Here is a 21330-nt window from a genome sequence, read left to right on the forward strand (position 1 = left end):
TACTTTTTGGTCATGGTGTTTGATCACAACAATAGAAACCCTAATTAAGACATCAGGTCATCAGGCTTGGCAGCAAACATTTTACCTATTGAGCTCATGTGCTGTTTCTTTCAGAACACAGCCATTGCTTTAGGTTCTTGATCTATGGTACTTCTAAAAATGATCTTGATTCTTTTGTCTAAGAGACCGAGCCACTTTGGAAACACACACACGCTTAATATACAGTCAACGTCTCCAGAATGATGTCCACTTCTTGTTTCCAACTATCAGATTACTGCACACAAGATTGTCTAGGGGTGATGTACATGGCTGCTGAATTATGGGTCTAACTTGAATTCATCTCTGGGTTGGGAAAAGCAAATCAATAAAGCTTTGATAGCAAATAAGTAGAAACCCATCTTTATGCTTGTTTTATAGCAATTCATGGTCATGTGTGTACATTCTCCACACACAACCCCATGGTGTGTGTTTCTGTGACTTAATCAGGTTTTTCGAGTTTAGGAAAAAATGTGTTTTCTTCTTGTGTGACTCTGACGATGCAAAGTGTCCTTACTTCCTCTCTTCCAGTCTGTTGCCCTCCCCCAGATTGGCACCTGCTGAGGAGTAATTAGGGCAGTCCTAATTTGGACAACCAAATCCTGATTACAGTGAGAGGAAAAACAGGAAATGTTCTAGTTTTGCTGCCAGCAAATGACTGACTTAAATAGAAAGCCATGTACAATTCAAATGATCCAAAATGATATAACACTAGGAAGGGAAAGAGGAGGAAGCAGGGAAGCTGCAATCTGACTTTCTCCCACTTGAGTCTCAGCAGATCTCTTACAGAAGCTGTCACATCCCCAAGCTCACAATGCCCTCTGCTGAGAATTAGTTGTCTTCTGAGTCTGCCTGGAGAGCCTGAGCAGAGCTGTAAATTTAAAGATCTGGGGAAAGGTCAGGGCATCTCGCCTGGGTGAGCATAGTGCTCTGGAGAGAAAGACTGCACTGGAATGATGTCATGGTACATGCTTGGGATACAGATGTTCCCCGAAAGGGAAATGAGGGCTAGAAGTGTTTTGCTTAATTAGTCATACCCGTTGGAGCTTCAAGAAAACTCAGTTGTGAGGTCTGAAATGTACCATTTTCCCAATCAGGCAGTCTGTCTATTACTCTGTCACCTCCAAGCGTGTCTCCCCGTGCTTGCCCTCTTTGCCCTGAAATTCAACCAGCAGTTCCATCTGTCCCCAAAGAGTCATTTAATGCTTGAAAGTCACAATTTTCTAAAGCTCCTTTTCATTTTAATTTAGTATCACTTCATTAATATTTTCCCGGGGCTGGTAGAGCGTGCGCACATGCATGCATACACACACACACACATCTTTGGAACTGGTAGAGAATACAAGTAAACCTCTGCGATACACTTAGAGACTCCATTAATATCAGAGATAGCATACTGTTGGGGGTTATAACCAGTTGGGGACTTACCTTTCAGCTATGCACTATGTCTTCCTAAAGGAATCAGAACTTATGCTTAAGTGTGAAGACATACTTGCAAGTTGAGCATGAGGCTCAGTGGAATTGCTGTAGAGCACTTGACTGCATTCAAAGGGCTCTGGACTTGATTTCAGAAGAGTAAGGGGGCACACTGTGCTGGCAAGAAACGAGTCGAACTCAGGACTAAGTTGATCCTGTGGCATGTTTATTGGATAAGTGAGGAAGCTGATTGTGAACGTCTCGCAATGCAGCAGAAGGGATAAATGGATGCACTGGAGGAAGTGAGGAAATAGAAATAAGGGCAGGATGTTTGGATAGGTAGGAAAGGGAAGTTTTGAAATTTTTCTATTTGGAGTCAAACAGAACTAAATGACTGGTATGGGTTGAGGTGGACAACATGGTCCAAGAGGAGCTAAGGAAGGTCGCATTGTGTTAACTGGCAGAAACTGGACATTCATGGATGCCTGCAGACTCAGGAAATACATTTCAATATCCCTGTATAACCAGAAGCCCCTTTCATGCATGACCAAGAACACAATTGAGCTTGTCTTGAACATTTACCAAACTGTAAACATGAGAGAAATCAAAGTAATGAGCCAGAGGAACCCTCTCAGAGGCCCACCCGGCTCTAACTATCCTCTCACTAGGATGACTGTTTTCCTCCCACCTTCTTGGTTCACTCAGCATTGACATTGGTGTTTTAATTACTTTTCTGTTGCTGTGATAAAATATCATGACAAAACAGCTTATAAAAGACAGCATTTAAATGTGCATACAGTTCCAAAGCATTAGCATCCATGGTAGTCGGAACAAAGGCATGATAGTAGCAGCAGCTGGCATCTCACACCTCAGCACAAGCAGTCGGCAGAGAAGGCACACTGAGAATGGCATGCCTCTTTTAAAACCTCACAGGCCACCTCATGGGACACACCTCCTTCAACAAGGCCACACCTCCTAATCCTTGCCAAATAGTTCCGTCAACTGGAGACCAAGTCTTCAAACAAACGAACCAATGGGAGCATCATCATTTAAAACACCACATATCATTTTATTACATATAAAATATATACAAATGAATGTTAGAAAATATGGAGTATCTACTTCCTTAGAAAGCATGAGTCAGATAAGCTTTTGTAATGTGCTTCCGAAGTTGTCCTATGGGCAACTTACATTTCTCTGTGTGTTATTTGATCAGTTGTTGATATGTGTATGTTTATCTTTTCATAACATTATTCTCCAACTGTGGGTTCACATCGAAGTTGTTAGGAAAAATTTTAAGACATTATATTTCCCATAGTTGGTCCACTGAGCATTAGGCCTTGGCAATTGTACTTTTAGAAGTGATCACCGTGTGTGTTTCTGGCTAGAAGTCAGTATCTGAATTCTCAGCTTCTAAAAGGAAGTTACTGTGACTTTTTACACATAATTATCTCTAGAACTTAGCATAACACATCTTCATATCCCAGGCACTCATCGTTGTTGATCAGATGAATCCCTTCACTTTACTTTCCATGCCAGCTGTTCTCATGGCCCCAAATAGTTGTTACAGATGTTGCTCCCTAATCATGTGTCCTGTAAGTTTGGTAGGAAGCAGTGATCCTCATTTCTCCTGCCTGGTTTCCCTGCCATGATTATATTGGAGCCTATTGCAGTAACCTTGATGCCCAGTAATAAGAACCTGGACTGAGGGGAAATAAATACTCAGTAAAGTGCATAGTCACAGTGCAGAGGACTGTATAAGTCATTAGCTTATCTAGTCACTCACACGGATTCCATTAAATTGGATTCTCCTTGCCTTACCATGAGAAACAGAGGTTCAGAAAGGTTAATAATGTGGCAAAGGGCACAGAGTGTGGAAGGCATAGTGCGTGCATTAGAAGCTAACTGTCTGCCTTTAAAGCCCAAATAAGAGTCAAGGGAACTAAAGAAGTAATGAGAAACCTAGACATGTTTCAGGAGGCTTAGAGAAACTACACAGTAATAAGGAGGAGCCATGGGCCTACCTTAGCTCTGCCCCAACAGCCACTGACCAAGGGCAGAGTCTCTAACCTCCATGCCCAGGTGTTTCATCTATCAGATAACTAGCCTACCACCCAGGGTTGTTGTATAGTGAATGAACATGCCTGAAGAGATGACTCAGTGGACAGAAGTGCTTGATATTCTGGCATAAGACTTGCATGAGGACCCAACACCCAAGTAAGAAGTCAGGCATGGCCACGCATGCATCTGTAACTCCAGCACTGAGGAAGAAGGGGTAGAGATAGGAAGAGCTCTGGGTCTTGCTATTGGCCTAGATCCAGATTAAATAAGAATCCTTGTCTCTAAGGAATATGAGGGAGAATGAGAAAGCAAGCCTCCATGAGTGTACATAACAGTCATCCTCACAAGAAAAATGAGCATATACCACACTAAACACCTCCCACAACATACATACACATAGATTCCACACTCACATAAGCATATACACACATACATGCATACATAAATAATATACACACATATATGCACACATACATATACCATACACATACATACAAACATACCACACTCACACATGCAGAGACATGCATTAATATACATATAAAACACATATATGTAAACATGCATGCCACACTCACACATACATAGGCCAATATACATGCATACACACAGGTAGTCATACACAAAACACACACATATATGGATACATACATACATGCCACACTCATACATGTATACTAAGACACATATCACATACATACACATACCATACCATACTCATATACATACATGCATATACACACTAGAAAAAAGCTTTAACACATGTATAGAACTTAGAACAGTGCCTAGACTGTGACAACTACTAGGTTAACACATTTGCTTATTGCTGCATTCATTGATAGCATTGTGAATGTTCGCTGATGTCACGAAAACATACTTTTATGCTTTCTGTTGTGTCCATAGTGTTTATACTGCAAATATATCATTCCATTATTCAATCTGTTACTTTATTTATTCAGCAATTATTGAGACCCTAATACCAAAGACAGGCAGGAACATTACATGAAAAGAAAACCACAGGCCAACCTGTTTAACAAACAGATAAAAAATTTCTCAACAAAGTACTAGCACATCAAATTCAGCAGCACATGAAGAGGATCATTCCCTGTGGTTGAGTGGGATTCATCCCTGGAATGCAGACACATCAGCATCCACAAATCAATAATGTGATGCATGACACTAGCAGGGTGGAGGACAGAAGCTGTGTGATCACCTCTTTAGATGCAAAACAAACGTTTGACAAAACTCAGTGGCCTTTCTTGAGGAAATTACAACAAATGTGCTTTGGAGGGAAATCACCTTAGCACAGTTAAAGCTGTACACAGCAAATCCAGTTAACAGGACACACAGTGGGGAAAATGTAGATCTCCTCCTCAGAGATCTGGGCAGGACAAGATGCTGGGCAGAAAGTGGAAGTGGGGGAGGGAAGAAAGGAAGGAAAGGAAAGGAAGTAGAAAAATTGTTGCCTTTTTAGCGTGATTTGTGACACTGATAGGTGATAAAATCTAAAGCTTCTACCAATACAAACAACTAGGACTAATAAAAATACAGGAAGATTGCAGAGGACAGAAGTCAAACCACTTCCTTATACTGAGAGTAAGCATAATGAAAGTAAGTCAGGAGGACAGTTTATTTACAAAGACTACAACGAATACTTAGGAATAAATGTAACCAAGGAGATGGAAAAGCTATGAACTGAACACTATAAATGTGATAGTGTGACTATAAGAAACGGAAGAAGGCACAAAACTGGAGTGATAATCTACGTTTGTGGAAAGACTGATATTGTGAAAATAGCAAAATGTCCATACTACCAAAAGTAATGTATAGATTTAACATAATGCCTTTTGAAATTCCAGTGTGTGTGTGCGTATGTGTGTGTGTATGTGTGCATTCTCATGAATTGTTCCTAGTATATGCAAATGAGGATGTTGATTCATGCATCTATGCCCATGAATGTGCAACAGGACATCTCTATCTTTGTTTTTCTCTGCCTGTTGCCTGGAGACAGGGTCTCTCACCTGAAGCACACCATTTTGGCTAGTCTGGCAAGCGGCCAAGTTCTTAGAACCCACCTATTTCAGTCCCCCTATCTTGGGGTTCACAGATCCATGCACAGTTATTTCTTTATGTGAGTGCTGGGGGCTCAGGATTAGGGCCTCATGTTGTTTGCAGAACAAGCTTTTTACCCACTGAACCATCTCCTTAGCCCCTACTATATATTTTTATAGAAATATTTTAAAACATCAAATTCATGTGGAAACACAAAAGTTAAACACAAAACAGCCAAGACAGTCATGAGCTAGAAGAACAGAACTGGCAGCATCACACTACCTGATTTCAACCTGTGTTACAAAGTGATAGTAATTAAAACACCACAGTGCCGGCATAAAAACAGACTCATTGACCAGAAGAGTAGAATTGAGCACCCGGAAATGCAGTCATGCATGTCCAGCTAATTTGAGTTTTGACAGAGGTGCCAAGAATTCATATCGGGAGGATGCGACTGTCTTCAGTTGCAGTGTGGGAGCAAACATACACAGGAGAGGAGGTGCAGTGTCTCACATCACGTACAAACGTGAAGTGCAGGTAGTTAGGCCTTCACGTGAGACCCAAAACTACAAAGAGAACACATAGTACAGCTCCATGGTATTTTTTTTAGCTTTACCTCCAATATACAGAAAATGAAAGCAGAAAAAAGAAGATAATTGGAAATACATTTCTAATGAAATAAGGAGTGAGGAAACAACCTCCCCATACAAACAAACACAACAACTAATCCCATTAACAGTGGATGAAGAGTGTGAGGATATAACTTGAGTACGTAATTAAGGTTACTTAAGGCCCTGGATTTGAATCCTACACCACTAACAACAAAACAAAACAAAAGGTAAAAACTACTAAGAATCTCAAATAGGAATTTTTCCAAAGAAGATGTATACATGGCCAACAGGTATGCTTAGAAAAACTGGACATCACTAGTTATTTAATAAGTGCAAACTTTAAAATAACAGAATATCTCCACACTGCTGTCACTAAGGCTGTTACCAAAATGATGAAAATTAATCACTAGTGGGGGTGTCGAGAAAACCTACCACCCTAAGAGTGTAACTTAGTATTGACATTGCAGAAAAATTAAAAAGGGTTTCCTCCAAAAACTGCAAATAAAATTATATCTAGAGATATCACTTCTGGGTGTTTACTACCCAAATTAAAGTTAGCATGCCAAAAAGACGTCTGCAGTCCCTTGTTCACTAAAACACTGTTTACATAGACAAATTATGGAGTCAACCCAAGTGTCCATCAACATATGAATGGATAAGGAAAATGTGGTGCATATCCACAAAGGGTTTCTGTTTAGCTTTTAAGAAAAATTGTCATTTATGACAACACAGATGAAATAGAAAAAAATTACTGTGCTGTGTACAATAAGAAAGACACAAAGACATTTCCTCGTGTCTATGGGAAGAGGGTGCAATGGTGGTTACCAGATGGTTGGAGCGGGAGAAGCTGGAGTAATGGTAACTGGCACAAAGCCTTGATGAGATGGAAAAGTAAGGCATCCCCCATCCTTGTTGAGATGTGTTGTGCAGTGTGGGGAATCTCATAAACAGTTACAACTCAGAGTCATTAAGACTAAGTTTGAAATGTCCTCAATGTTTCTTATCGGTGGATGTGTTAGTTTGCTTCATGTTATAGTCAGAAATTGTAGTATCATTTTGTACTCTATGATTGTAATGTATACAATTATAATTTGTCAATTTATAATATGAAAGAATTGGTTATGCAATGGTTTACTGAGGGCTTAACTTAGAGAAATGAATCTGTTAGGCCCGTTCTTGCGATCATGGCTTTTCCATTCTAATGGAAGGAGACAGAAAATGATCAAGTGACCGAGAAAGAAAAGTGGGCTCCAGCCGGGCCGTGGTGGCGCACGCCTTTAATCCCAGCACTCGGGAGGCAGAGGCAGGAGGATCTCTGTGAGTTCGAGACCAGCCTGGTCTACAAGAGCTAGTTCCAGGACAGGCTCCAAAACCACAGAGAAACCCTGTCTCGAAAAACCAAAAAAAAAAAAGTGGGCTCCAGTAATAAGAATTATCTGACTGCGAAATCAAGTTTTCTAAGTAAGGAACAGGAAGCCCTCCCTGAGGCTTGGTGCTTGCACTGGGCTGGGAAGGATGGGAAGAAAGGCTGTGGAGAGGGGAAAGACATTCCAGGCAGAGACAGACGCCAGTGTGACAAGATGGGCTAGGAGCCAGCCAGCAGTCAGTTCCCAGGTCTTCTCTGACTGTACAGTAGAATGGTGTGAGCACTTTTCCTCCCAGTCCAGGCCCAGCTTCTGACTGTGAGCCTGATAGATATATTTAAATGTTTTTTAGGTATTTTAATATATAGCCAGGTTTAAGAGCCCTTGATAAAGGAACTTAAAACCAGAGATTTGGATTTTATCCTAAGTTTAATGAGAGGACATGGGAAGTTTAAAAGGGGGCTACCTGGTCTGTCTTTCTATAAACATCTGAAGGATGTTCAAACATAGACTGTATGTGAATATGAACATTGACAGTTGGAGCACATTTCACATTAATTTTTGCTCCACTGTCTATGCTACAGTGTAATTCTTTTCCTTAAAAAGTCAGTCAGTTATTAACAGTATCGTGCAAACTTACCTCTTTGAAGATTGTTGTTAAATTATCTCCAAGAGTTACCTTCTGCAAACTCTCAAACCCTAGCCCCCCTAAAGTCCTCTTAACTGTTTCCGTGGACTGTGTGCAATGTCACCCCATACTTCTTAGGTTGTATCTCCTGGGAAGAAGTAGGCACCCTGTATTGGTTATATTTATGTCAACTGGACGCAAGCTGGAGTTATCAGAGTACAGCCTCAATCAAGGAAATGCTCCCATAAGATTCAGCTGTGAGCTAGCCTGTAGGGCACTTTCTTACTTAGTGACTGATGGAGGAGGAACCAGCCCTTTGTGGGGAGGCCATCTCTAGGCTGGTGGTCTTGGGTTCAATAAGAAAGACTGAACAAATCCTGGGAAGTAAGACAAGAAAACAGCACTCCTCCATGGCCTCAGATCAGCTCCTGCCTCCAGGTTCTTGCTCTGCTTGAGTTCCTGTCCACATGGCTTTTGATGATGGACTGTGGTGTGGAACCACGAGTGAAATAAACCCTGTCCTTCCCATCTTGCTCTGGTCATGGTGTTTCGTCACAGCCGTAGTAACTTGAACGAAGACACCCACCACCCACAGCTCTGGGACGAGCCTGAAGACCTACTGATATTTCTATCTCTTCTTAAGTACTATGGTCCAACCTTATTATGATGACAATTATTACCATTATTATCTTCCTTCTCCCTCTTCTACAGTCTCCTCCTTCTTTCAGTTAATTGTATTTTTCTTTGCTACTTTCATGTGCATATATAGTGCACACTGATAACTTAACCCCTACCGTCTTCCATCCCTATTCACTCTCCCACCCCGAAAATTTCTTTCTCACATTCATGTCTGTCTGTTTTGTTTGGTTATCTACTGAGTTTTAACCAGGCCTGTGTTACCATGAACTTGGAGCTATCCAGGGGAACCCGCAGGCTCAATAGTAGATACACAACAGACAACAGTGACTTCCACTCTCACAGAATCTATCAGTAACCAGTATTTTAGAACCATTAATTTTCTTTGGTTTTCTTCTGCAGCATGATGCTAACTCTTCCTGCATCTCTATCTTTATCATTTGGTTGGGGGATGTTTGGCTTGATGCATGCTCAAGCCTTGCTAGTCTATAAACTGGACTAACATGGCAGCTTCATTTGAGCTAACCTTGTCCTTGGTTCATTTGTCTAAATTGGCTTCTAGCTTTGAAGCGTCTGGAAGATTCAGTCTGGGAAAGTAAGCATCACGCCCTGGCTGTCACAAAACAGTTGAATCCAGTTAGCCCCACCTGCCCCTGGTTGCTTACCTAATGAAAGCCCCAGCACTCCAGCTGTGTCTAGGGACTGTGCACACTTGCACTTCCTAATTGTTTCAGTGCAAGAAACGTGCGTCTGAGCCAGTTGACATGAGCAGATGTTTTCTGATGAAATCCACTCAGCCATGTCTGGAGGGGAGACTCTTCTCATGGCACCCCATCACCTGTTTGAAGAGACACACCTATTTTCCTCTCCCCTGGGAAGGCAGATGGCTCTGTCCATTGCCCGTCAAACTGTGAATTAATTGGTAGATTATGGTTCAGGTTGGAATGATCAACCCCATTCCCCTTACCAGAATACTTGTTGGGAATGCTCGGGTCCTTTTTTAAAGCTGTTTAGATATGTCCTGGAATTTTATAGCCCACCTGATTTGCTTCGTTACTAAATGAAAAATTAATAAAGACAGTTTTTTAAATGAAAAATTTCCTTTAGGGCAATTATTTCCTACAAGATGTCAGTATTTCAAGTTAGGTAATAGGAATTGCTTTTTTGGCTTTGTCTTTATTCCAATATGAATTAATATATTGTCTTTTGAGAGCAGTATATATTAGCAATTGGATTAATTAAGATTACTGTTTCTTAATAAAATGATACCAGGTAGTAATATATTATTGAACTTTTAAAAGCAGTGTTTTTTAAGTAAATAATCTGAGTACCTTTAACACAATGACTATCTTAGATATTGTTTCTTTTGTTCCATGAAGTACTAAAATAAAAGATTGTAGCAACAACTATCCAAAACGTATAATACCCTCTTACAGGTGTGGATACATTCACTTTCCTTGGACAGGCTCGGGTTTAAGAATTGGAAAAATGAGTCTGGCTTTCTAACTCTGCAAAATAGCATTTCACCTATAATGGGTCTCTAAAGGGAACTGAACTACTCAGCCAAGGTTCCTTATAGATATGGCATTGAAATTTACATTGCAAATAATTTACCCACATTACAAAATACTATTCTTTAACACTGGAAACCATTAAAAGTGACAACCTTGAAATGAGCTCTAGTACCTAAAAGGACAACTGGCGTGCAGGTGGAATCCACAGGCCAGTTTCTTTGATTGAATGAAATACTGAGAGGTAGGCGATCCATACAAAAGCAAAGGCTTTTGCTTTGTGTCTTTTCCAAGGAGAGAAATCCTTATATGTCATGGTCAACAAACTCACAGAGAAAGCAAGGTTTTGAAGAGGCTTTCCACATAATAGACCACCTAGAAGGAAGTGGAGTGCAGGGCAAGGCTTATCAACAATTGCTCCTTGGTTCATTTGTTTTCTGTGTGAGTACTTTGCTTCTGTTGAGTTTTTAGAGGAGACACATATATTCGTTATTCACAGCTTCTGATCCTAGTGATTTAGAGAGGCATAGAGTAAATCTGTGCTTTGGCCGAAACCACTGACTTAGTGAATGGTCTGAGCTAAGTACTGGGAAAAGAAACCCACTAAAATGGCCTCAGATGAATGAGTTACCTAGACTAGTGCAAGAAGTATTTTTATCTCCTGTTCAGTTTTTATATTTTTATACATATCATGCTAGGTACTAAGAAAACTGACAAGCAGTTAAGTACCCTCAAAACACTCAGTTTGTGATCCTAGTTTGATTGTTAAAAAAAAAAAAAAAAAAAGCAGCGGTGAGAGGAGAGATATTGATAACCCTGGCATGAGAAATTTAAAGATTCCATCCCAGACATGCTGCCTCCCCCAGGTTCTGAATTGTTTAGTCTTAGATATGCCCCGGGCATCCTGGGGGGGGGGGAGGGTTTGTTTGTTTGTTTTTGTGTGTTTGTTGTTGTTATTGTTTTTTAAGAGCTTCCCTAAGTGATTCTAGCGCACAGTCAAGACCAAAACCTCTACCTTAAGGACAACAGGACACAAAAAGATACACATAGTAATAGCAAGGATAGAACCAAAGTAACCTTTAATGAGTAAAACCATGCAAACAGGATATGATAGCGTAAAGAAGAGGAGACAGTACCTCCCACTTTGGAACTATGCTTCTGGATAGGATGTCTAGCCAGCATGCCAGCCTGTGTAGGGGAGGCCTGGAGTAGTGAGCAGGGACAAAGGAGGTAGCACAGAACAGGTAGATGTTCACACGCTGCTGTCTGGTTCTGAAAAGGGGACTAGCATTGTATTTTAATTTACAGAGATGACCCTTCTGCCATGATAAGCACAACTAATGATCTCATAACTCCAGGCAAGGTGCCAAGTTACTGAGTCATTGCCAAGTTCACATGAGAAATGATTAGGGCTTAAATGCCAATTAGTGGCAATGAATCTAGACAGGAAATGACTATTCATAAGATATTAAAGACATGGAATTAACAGGATGTGGTCACTGTTGGTGATTAAGAAGACTATATTCTTGATTGGAATTACAGGATGGCTAGAATAGGGGATGCCAGGTGTCTAACGAGAAGAGAGAAATGAAAATTACTGAATTCCTTTTAATTCATTTGCTTTGAAACAAAGCAAACTGTCAACAAAGAATTCTCTAGTTAACCTTTCAAATGTAGGAACCAGAGTGAGAAGTGATGGAAGAATCACCAGTCTGTGCAGAAGACAAGCTTGCCCAAGTGAGGAATGCATTGACCTGAATGACTCTGCATGTAAGGAGTGGGCACAGGAAAGGAACTATCACTTTGGCTTCCTAGTAGGTTCTGGTTGCACTAATAGAACCAGGAGGGAATGGTGTAAAAAGAATAAGCAGATGTAGAAGAGAAAAGAGGAATAAAAACATTAGAACCTTGAGAACAGTCAAAGAGCCTCACGATTTAAGACATGCCAATAGGGTAGATCAACACGGGAATGCTGGTTTGAGAAATCTACAAGATAGATATTTTAAATGGCCACTAAATCAAATATGGATAATGTTGGCTTAAGACTAAATTTTAACTACCTGTCAAAAATGTGGAGAGAATAGATTTGGGAAGCCCTTGTCCTGTTAACATTTACAAAATTGTTAAAAATCTTTAGCTTTAGAAGTATTTCTGAATGGTAACCAAACTCAGAAAGAAACTAAGTCTCCATATTTCCTGAATGGAAAGGAATTAAAAACCACAGGAACAAGTAAGGACTGATGCTGAGAGGACCACATTGGTATCAGACTACAGGTAGAGGCAAAAAAAAAAAAAAAGATGATACTTCCTGCAACACACAGAGGTGGAGATTTAATCTGTGCAGAAGTTATACACAGGCTGGGCTCATCCCTGGGTACAGCCAGGATGCTCCGGCCAATCATTCTATGGAAAGCTTTTAAAGAGAGAGGAGAACTTTGGAAAAGAGCGATTCTGGGTCAGGAAGAAAATCGTGTATGCTTTATTTAGAAAACTAACAGAGACTAGGGAATTGTGTCATGGAGAGACGTGAAATATAGGAAGAAAGAGCAAGAATGGCCTGGGATTCCTAAGAGCCTAAGTAGAGGGATAACTAGAAACAAAGGAAGATATATATCTGAATATGCTGCTGAAGACAGAAACTCAAGTGTGTAAAGTGTGCTCTCTGTTCTCAGATATAAAGGATCTAGAGGTGGGCAATGAGGATATATAAGACAAATGTTTTAAATGGCCACTAATTAAATATGGAGAGAAAGCGGATCAGAGACACATTTTCATACTACCAAAGAATATTCAGGGCTTGCCTGCAATGGGATGTTAGAAATCTGAGGGGGTATCGTGCTGCATGATGCTGTCATAAGTTTATACCTCTGACCACAGTTTTTATCTGAAAACCTCTGCTTGAGGTGAGCTAGAAAAATCCCAGCCATCACCCATAGTTCTCCTAAGCTGTCTTACTTAAAAAGAACCAGGGCAGTATTGTTGCAATAGGAAACCAAAGGGTCAGGCTGCAACGAGTCAAGGTTTGTAAGCCTCGCCTTTTCTTGTTTGTCATAGTGAATTGTCTGTTGGGTCAAGGCACTTTTCCTACAGGTACGTATGCACCGTTTATATTTGTCTAAAGATGTGTGCTGTATCTCAGCATGGTTCTTAGCACTGAAAGATATCCTTGCCAGTGATGAGAGAAGACTCCAGAGATTGGAGATTTAATCATCATTAGAAGAATGTCCAGCTCATGAACATCCCATAAGTAAATGTCACTTCTGTCAGGAAGGACTGCTGAGGAGAATTTTTAGACCCTTAAAATTTTTTAGCAGAAATGTTGAGTAGAAAGAGAATCTTTTTAATTAAGTTGAAATTGAACATTTAAGGTGACTTTTCAGGAACGTTCTGGGAAGGGCAGAATTAATAGTGAGCCCATGGGTCCTATTAAAGGACTAGAAGCCTGTCAACTCTAGGTCAGTAGCCAAAGCCCAGTAGAGTTAGCTATAATCAAAGGTTTTCCCTGCCTGACATTTGGGGTGCAGGCTTTCTTTATGATAGTAGGTTTGCTTTGAATAGAGGGATGTTTGTCCAGCATCATCCAAAAGCTACCTTCACAAAGAACTAATTGATAGCATAAACCAAAAAAGTCAGAGAACAGTCTATCATAACACTTATGTCACCTTTCAGGTGCCACTATTTTGTCATTTAAATAGCATTTTAAAAATATGATTGTCCTACTTTTTATTTTCTGAATATTTCTTGAAAGGTCCAACCCAAACTTTCCATACATTTGTGTTTGACATAAAATATTAACAATCATAAGATAGTCAACCAATATTATCAGCTTATGATTATTCAACAAATTGGAAACTGAAACCTGGGGATGTCATTTCCCAGCAATATGACAGGTGATGGACTGTGTGAAGAAGAGGTGGCCATACCATCTTTTTTACAGCAAAGCAGAAGAAAACACTCACTGTATATGGTGCTAAAGTGTCCGTTTCTTTGTGGCCATTTTCAGGGGCATTGTCCAGTCAGAAGAGAAACTTGTCATTAGTGCATCGTGGGCGAAAGATGACGACATCAGCAGGCTCTTGAAGTCACTGCCAAACTGGACTAACATGGCTCAGCCCAAACAGTTGAGGCCCAAGAGGGAAGAAGAAGAAGACTTCATAAGGTAAATACCTACTTTCTAAGCTATGTTAGATAAAGGGAGGAAACCCATGCATTCAGCAAATCCTTTCTCAGATGAAATGGTGCTGATTCTAAAGATCAAGCAGCAGTTGCTTGAACTTGGAAAATCTGTTTTCCTTTCTCATGCAACTGTACCTTGGGCTCAAATGTCAGCAAGGAGAAGTTGTGAACCCAGCTAAAGCATTGCCAAGTTGGGCTAGCACGCCTCAACTTATGGACAGGTACGATACAGTCCTTTGTCCATCCATTCATTCTGCAAAGCGCTACTGACTCTGTCCCTTGACAAACTGATGGAAGGTAAAGTTCAGCTCGGAGTATGTCAAACCCTGCAAGCATGTTCTGTAATTCCCATGTTCATTCACACATACTGTACTGTCCCTGCTATTTCCATTTGTTTTGACAAAAGTAAGGAGGTCTCTCTTAACTTTATCACTCAGCATTTGTCTTTGTACAATTTATTGACTTAACACATGGAATTTGATGAAGCTGGACATTTTCCTATGTCTGCCTTGCAAGAGTAAACTGTTCTCACTTAGGTCATCGTTGAGCTGTGTACAGTAGAAAAGTGATGGCAACAGTGCTTAGGTTCATCCTTCTTATCTCCTGTCTATCTAAGTGAAACATCAGATGGTACAATAAAATAAAAACACTTTTAAAAAGCAAAGACCAAGAGCTGGGAAAGCAAGGCTTATCTGGAATCATAGCACTCAGGAGATGAAGGCAGGAAGGTCTGGAGTCCCCTTTCACCACACAGCGATTTCCAAGCTGGCCTGGACAATGAGACCCAGAGTCACACACACACACACACACACACACACACACACACACACACACACACGGAAGAAGCAGCAAAGGACAAAAAATAAAATTAAATAGTTTTTAAAAGTAAGGACCATGATCTTATTTTCAGTTTCTGATGAAGCAGTAGCTCATCTCTGTCCGAATGTAGATTGAAACTGTAACTGTAGACAACGTGGCTTGAAGGACAATGTCCCCCATATACTAGGTATTTGAATACTTGGTTCATTGTTTGGGGTTTGGGAGGTACAGCCCAGGAGCAGGCTTTAAGAGCTCATAGGCTTGTCTCACTTCCAGTTCATTCTCTCAGCTTTGTGTTTGCGGTTGAAGATGTGATCTCTAAGCTTCCTATAACTGCCCTCTGCTGCCATGCTTCTCCTGCCATCATGAAGTCTCCCTCTGGAACCATTAATAGATTTTCTGTATCTCAGTAATGGGTTTCTCTACCTACACAGTAAGCCAGATCAAGCTGAAATGAAAAAGTAAAAGAACAGGTTTATTTGAGCAAAGCAACTCCCAGGTAAGTTCTTCAACCCCAGAGATCAAAGCAGAAGAAGTCACACACCCAAACTAAAGTAGGGACTTATACAGCCTGTAGGCAAGGGGTGATGATGTATCCACCACAAGCTAGGTTTGTGCCCAAGTATCCTCAAAAGCTGAGTGCTTTAGGCCTGGACTTGGGTTTCTGGCAACTTTGGGGAGGAGCTGCCACAGCCACCAAGAATGCAGAACTGGGTTTATGGCACCTTTTCTTTGTGGGAGATTCTCTGAGAGGACAGGGTTTAGGGAGAGAGATGGGGCTTCCCAGACTCTGCAGGAGTGAGCTAGAGGTCCCAACAAAACAACCATAACCAAAATAAACTCTTCTTCCCATTAGTTGCTTTTGGTCATGGTATTTTACCACAGCAACAGAAAGTAAGTGATACAGACAGTGTCTTTGTTGTTCATACAGTTAACTCTCCACACCTATATAGCTATTTTCACTGACAGTAGGTAAAATTTTCCTGATACTAGCTTATATATAGTTACAATTGAAAAGTTGTAGGTTATTAAATTTAGCAAGCTTTCTTTTGGCTGTCAACCAGCTCCGCAATAAAGACATGGAGACTTCCTAGTTATGAGTGCTTAGCCTTATCCTATGCTTGTCCTACTAGCTCTTGTAACTTAATTTAACCTGTTTCTCTTCATCTATGTTTTGCCTCGGGGCTTTTTACCTCTCTTTCCTCCTATATGTCCTACTCTCCTCCTTCTATCATGTCTGCCTGGTGGCTGCCTGGGAGTCTCCCTTTCTCCCTCTCTCTCTACCAGAGCCTAGAGATCTCCTACTTACTCTCTCTGCTTGCCAGTCCTGCCTATCCCTCTTCTGCCTATCTATTGACCGTTCAGCTTTTTATTAGACCAGTCAAGTGCCATAGGCAGGCAAGGTAAAACAGCAACACATCTTTACATAGTTAAACAAATGCAGCATGAACAAATGTAACACACCTTGATAGTTAAAGTAATATTCCCCAACAGTTAAGTAGAGTGAGATGTGTATGCATGTCTGTTGGACATATGTTAGGACTTGAATTGATGGGTAATAGTGTGTGCAAGTTTTAAGGGTCCACAATATCAATTTTCTAAAGTATTCCTAAGGAGCCTGAAATATATGACTCAGCCATTAAGAACACAAACTGTCCTTACAGAGGATCCAAGTTTTATCCCCAGCACCTACAACTGCCTGTAACTCCAGTTCCAGACGATCTGACACCTTCTTTTGGCCTCTTCAGACACCCATACTGGCACAATATCTCCCCCACCTCACACACACAGAGACGCACACATGCACCTTAAAATAAGTTTCTTAAGAAAAAGTCAGAAGCAGAGTAGGCCTAAAAGTTTGCATCCTCAGAGTGGTCTGAGTTCCCGTTGGCCTATGTGTCATCAGGACTGGGTATCTTCCATCTGTTGATAGCAGCCATTCTAATGTGAGCACTAGGTAATTTGATGTCATTTGGTATACATTTCTCTCATGACTGATGCTGGGCCATTCTCTGTATTTTTATATATGTATGTATTGGTCTTCATGATTTGCACACGTGTGTGTGTGTGTGTGTGTGTGTGTGTGTGTGTGTGTGTGTGTGTGTGTTTCAGAGCTGTTGCTTAATTTTGGTTATGTTTTGAGTGAGGGGTTTTCCTAGTGATTTGTAAAAGTGATCTGTATACCAGATTGTTATTCCTTTTTACAGAAAACCTTGTTATAGTCTTCTCCAACATAACAGATTGTCTTTCTACTCACTCACTCAGCCTTTCACAGAAGAGACTTTCTATAGTAAATGAGTGCAGTTTATTGTTTATTGTATGGATGGAGCATTTTGTAAGAATGATTGCTTATACAAAAGTCACAGAGGAAACTTGGAAACTTTGGTGTAGTGGTTCCCCAGCATGTAAAAAAAAAAAAAAAAAAAAAAACCCTTAATTTTTAATTTTACTCTTCTGTAACCTAAACTTTCCTCAACTGAGATTATGTTCATGTGACTTTAATAGTAAAATATTCTCATATCTACCAGCACAAGAGATAATGAATGATTCAGTGATTGATTAACACTCAAGTAGATATAACCAACTGACCTTAATACAGAAAGCAAGCCCCTAAGGTGCTTTCACAGAATTACTGTCAAATCATCATTTTACTGTATTCTCAAGTGGTCTGAGTAAGCACATTCCTACCCCTTCTTCTAACTCTGTTCGTTTAACTGTATGTATTAACCTCAGTAGTTGAATTACAAGCAATTTCTGGATGATAATTTCCTTTGTACCCGTATTTCAAATGATCGTGTGTCTTATTGTTCCTCATATAAGAACTTCATTGTAATGTATGCTTGCAAAAGATTGTTAATCAGCTGCATTAGTTATCTTCAGTAGCTCAGTGTAAAAGGAAACAGTTCTATTCCAGAAGAGATGCTGAGGCAGGAATGCAGCTTCTCTCTGACCCTGCCTTGGATTTCGAAGAGCTAGAATTAAGGATCCAGCTTTCTTTACTCTTTTTTTGATCAATCAAACTACTTGCCATATTAAACTCAAAGGAAAAGCCAGTTGCATAAATATTTTTTCATTTTTGGTCTCAGTGAAATATGCCCATATAACTAGATCAAAATATCAAATCTTCCTAGTATCCTCCAAAGATCTACCATCAAAATAAGCCCCGTTCCAACTCTACCATCAAAGTTTAGTTTTGCTTGTCCTCATGTTTTTTCATAAATTTGGCTACAATGTCTGGTTTATTTTGCTGATTTAAACCTGAGATATTTGTTCATGTTTTGCATGTGAATATGGTTTGAAACGCATCATAAGAGAATAAAATTTTGGTCAGTGGTGGTAACACCCCTTTAATTGTAGCACCCAGGAGGCAGAAGCAGGTAGATCTCTTTGAGTTCAAGACCAGCCTGGTCTACAAAGTGAGTTACAGAATAGCTAGGGCTACACGGTGAAAATGGCACGTACAAGAGAGAAAGAAGGAGAGGGAAAATTTTCATTTTTGTTTTCTTTAGTTTTGGTTGGTTCTTTCTTTTAACCTGTCGCATTCTGTATCTAGATTAGAAATTGAAACCAAGTAAGTAGGAGAGAGACCCCTCAATGATACTCCAATGTAGCAGAGTTTACAGAGGGCCTGTCTTAGCATATTAAAGTACCAGGTAGCACTGCATGAGCCCAAAAGACTGGAAGGTCACTCTTCTCCTATAATTAGTTTTTAAAGCTCAGAAGACTATTTAGCGAAGAGATGAATATAGAATCCAGTGCCCTTTGCATTGAATAAAGGCTATGCTCTCTTCATTATTAAATGAGTCCTTTTTCTATTCTTGTTTTTTTTTAACTAAAAAAATAAAATGTATTATTTCCCAGTTTAGCTTTGAATAGAAGGAGGAAAAAAACTAGGTCAAGCTAGGGCTTTGATAGGGGAGGAAAAAAGCTAATACCCTTTTGTTCCCAAGGAAGCTAAAAGCAGGCTCTCTGGCCCATTGTCTTTGCACCTGTCATCATCATACATTTATATATATATTTCTTTTGTGATAAAAGCTATCCACGGATAAAAAGAGTTTGCTTTTGGGGGGATGTAATTAACAGGAGGACAGTGTTGGTGGAAGTAAAAGAAACAGGAGTTGGGTAGATCATAAGGAGACACCCAAAACCTGGTATGCTTTTCACTTATGGCTCCTGCATTTTAAAGAATAAGAATCATTTCTCTAGAGCCAGCTCTGAAAACTTTTAAGTTTGTTTAGTAGACCAGGATCTGATTATTCACGTGATAAAGGTCAAACAAGAAGTATGAAACCTACAGATTAGTTTTGAATTATAGCAGACTGATGGCAGATGATAAAACGTAATTCTCTATTTTTTTAATTAAATAACTCTTTTCATTTATTTTACATACCAACCAGTGTCCCCTCCCTTCTTTTCTCCTTGTTCCCTCCCCTTTCCCATCTTCTCCCTACTCTATCCCCATCCACTCCTCCTTCATCTCCATTCAGAAAGGGACAGAACTCCCATGGGCCATTTCAAGTTGAGGCAAGAACGAGCTCCTCCCCTTTCCTCAAGGTGGGGTCAGGTAATCTAGCATGGAAAACAGGATACCAAAAGCCAGGGAAAGGTCCTGCTGTCACTGTTAGAAGCCTTACTAAAAGACCAAGCTACCGGATTGTCACACACATGCAGAGGGCCTAGGTAGATCCCATACAGGGTTCCTGACTGTTGGACCAACATCCTGGAGCTCCAGCGAGCTCAGGTCACCTGTCTCTGTGGGTTCACCCATCATGACCCTCCTGGCTAGTACAATCCCTCCTCCCTTTCTTCATCAAGACTCTCAGAGCTCAGCATAGTACATTCTGAGTCTCTAAATGTTAGCATTTCCATTCAACAAATGAGGAAACTCGGAGAAAGAAACTACTTCATCTACACAGCCATCATTAAGTGATAGAACTGTGGTTTAAACAGAAGTTTAAAACTGTGGTTTAAATGGGTAGTCTGGCCTGCCAAGACCACTGTAGTCAGCCAAGCTAAAATTGGATCAAGAATGTATGGTTTTGGACTCCTAATCTTGACTCATAGATTTTTTTTTTTTTGCAAATGTCACAGGCATGCATCATGATGGCACTTTGACTATATTTTTTATTATTGTATTTTCAATATACTGCATTTTGGTGGATTCTATCCATTCCATTAGCAAGTGTTTAAAGAGTATGTGCCCAGATGTGTCTGGGAGGACTGTGTGTTAAACACTGTACTGTGCTTTAAAACACTTTCTCTTCGTTCCCTCTGTCTAGTCAAAGAAAACAGAAATGATCATTGTTGGGAAGTGAAGGGAGATACAAAAAGATAAAATGTAAAAAACAGATAAAAATTAGTTGCTTAAATTTGGGGAAGAAGATGCTGCGGTTCTGAGTAGGAGAGAAGACTAAGCAGAGCTGTGGCTCTGTATTCTTAGAACTGCGCTGTCTAGATGACACCCTTCTCAAGCCTCATCGCAGGCTCAGATGGCTGGTGTAGTCACTGTCAGGGTCTTTTGTTGTATGAATTGGAGACAAGATGATTAAATAACAGGAAAATATTGTTTCAGTGCTCAGGGGTTGGTTCTAATAATTTCTAAGTTTCTATTCATTTGGAGTTCTACCGACTATGTTTAAAGAGTCAGAGCTAAAGCAGAGCAGTTGGCCCTTGTCTTCCTCCTGTGGAATCCTCACAGCACAGTGTAGACTCGGTCAGTGTTAAGTGGATGAAACTGCCATTAGGCTGGAGAATCCAGCTCGACTTCCAGTGAGGAGCACACAGTGGAAGCTGGGGGATGCCACCAGCTGGGAGAAGTAGTTTCCTCTGGAAGCCCACAGGCCTGAGTGCCTTCTGCTAGCTAGTGCACTTTGTTTTTCTTTTCAGTTCTTTCTTATCCCTCATAACTTTCTTCATGTAGCTCAGCCTAGACAGTTGTGAAAGAAGCAGAAACCTAGCAAGGCCAGAAATATATTCAGATATAGAAATTATATGAATAAAGCAGAACAATTTTCTGAGAA

The 21330-nt window shown here is 40.4% G+C and overlaps 1 protein-coding gene across 1 annotated transcript in view; it reads left to right on the forward strand.

The window, feature by feature from the left end:
- The window catches only part of Exoc4 (exocyst complex component 4), a 714919-nt gene that overhangs the window by 558150 nt on the left and 135439 nt on the right, over positions 1–21330 (forward strand). Inside the window, exon 13 of the mRNA XM_041675392.1 lies at positions 14319–14474. Within this exon, the coding sequence (XP_041531326.1) occupies positions 14319–14474 (156 nt within the window). The remainder of the gene's footprint in view (positions 1–14318; positions 14475–21330) is intronic.

Source organism: Microtus oregoni, unplaced genomic scaffold, assembly GCF_018167655.1.
Source record: "Microtus oregoni isolate MIOR12 unplaced genomic scaffold, Mior012 000026F_ref0000081, whole genome shotgun sequence".
In the NCBI taxonomy this organism is placed as follows: Eukaryota; Metazoa; Chordata; class Mammalia; order Rodentia; family Cricetidae; genus Microtus; species Microtus oregoni.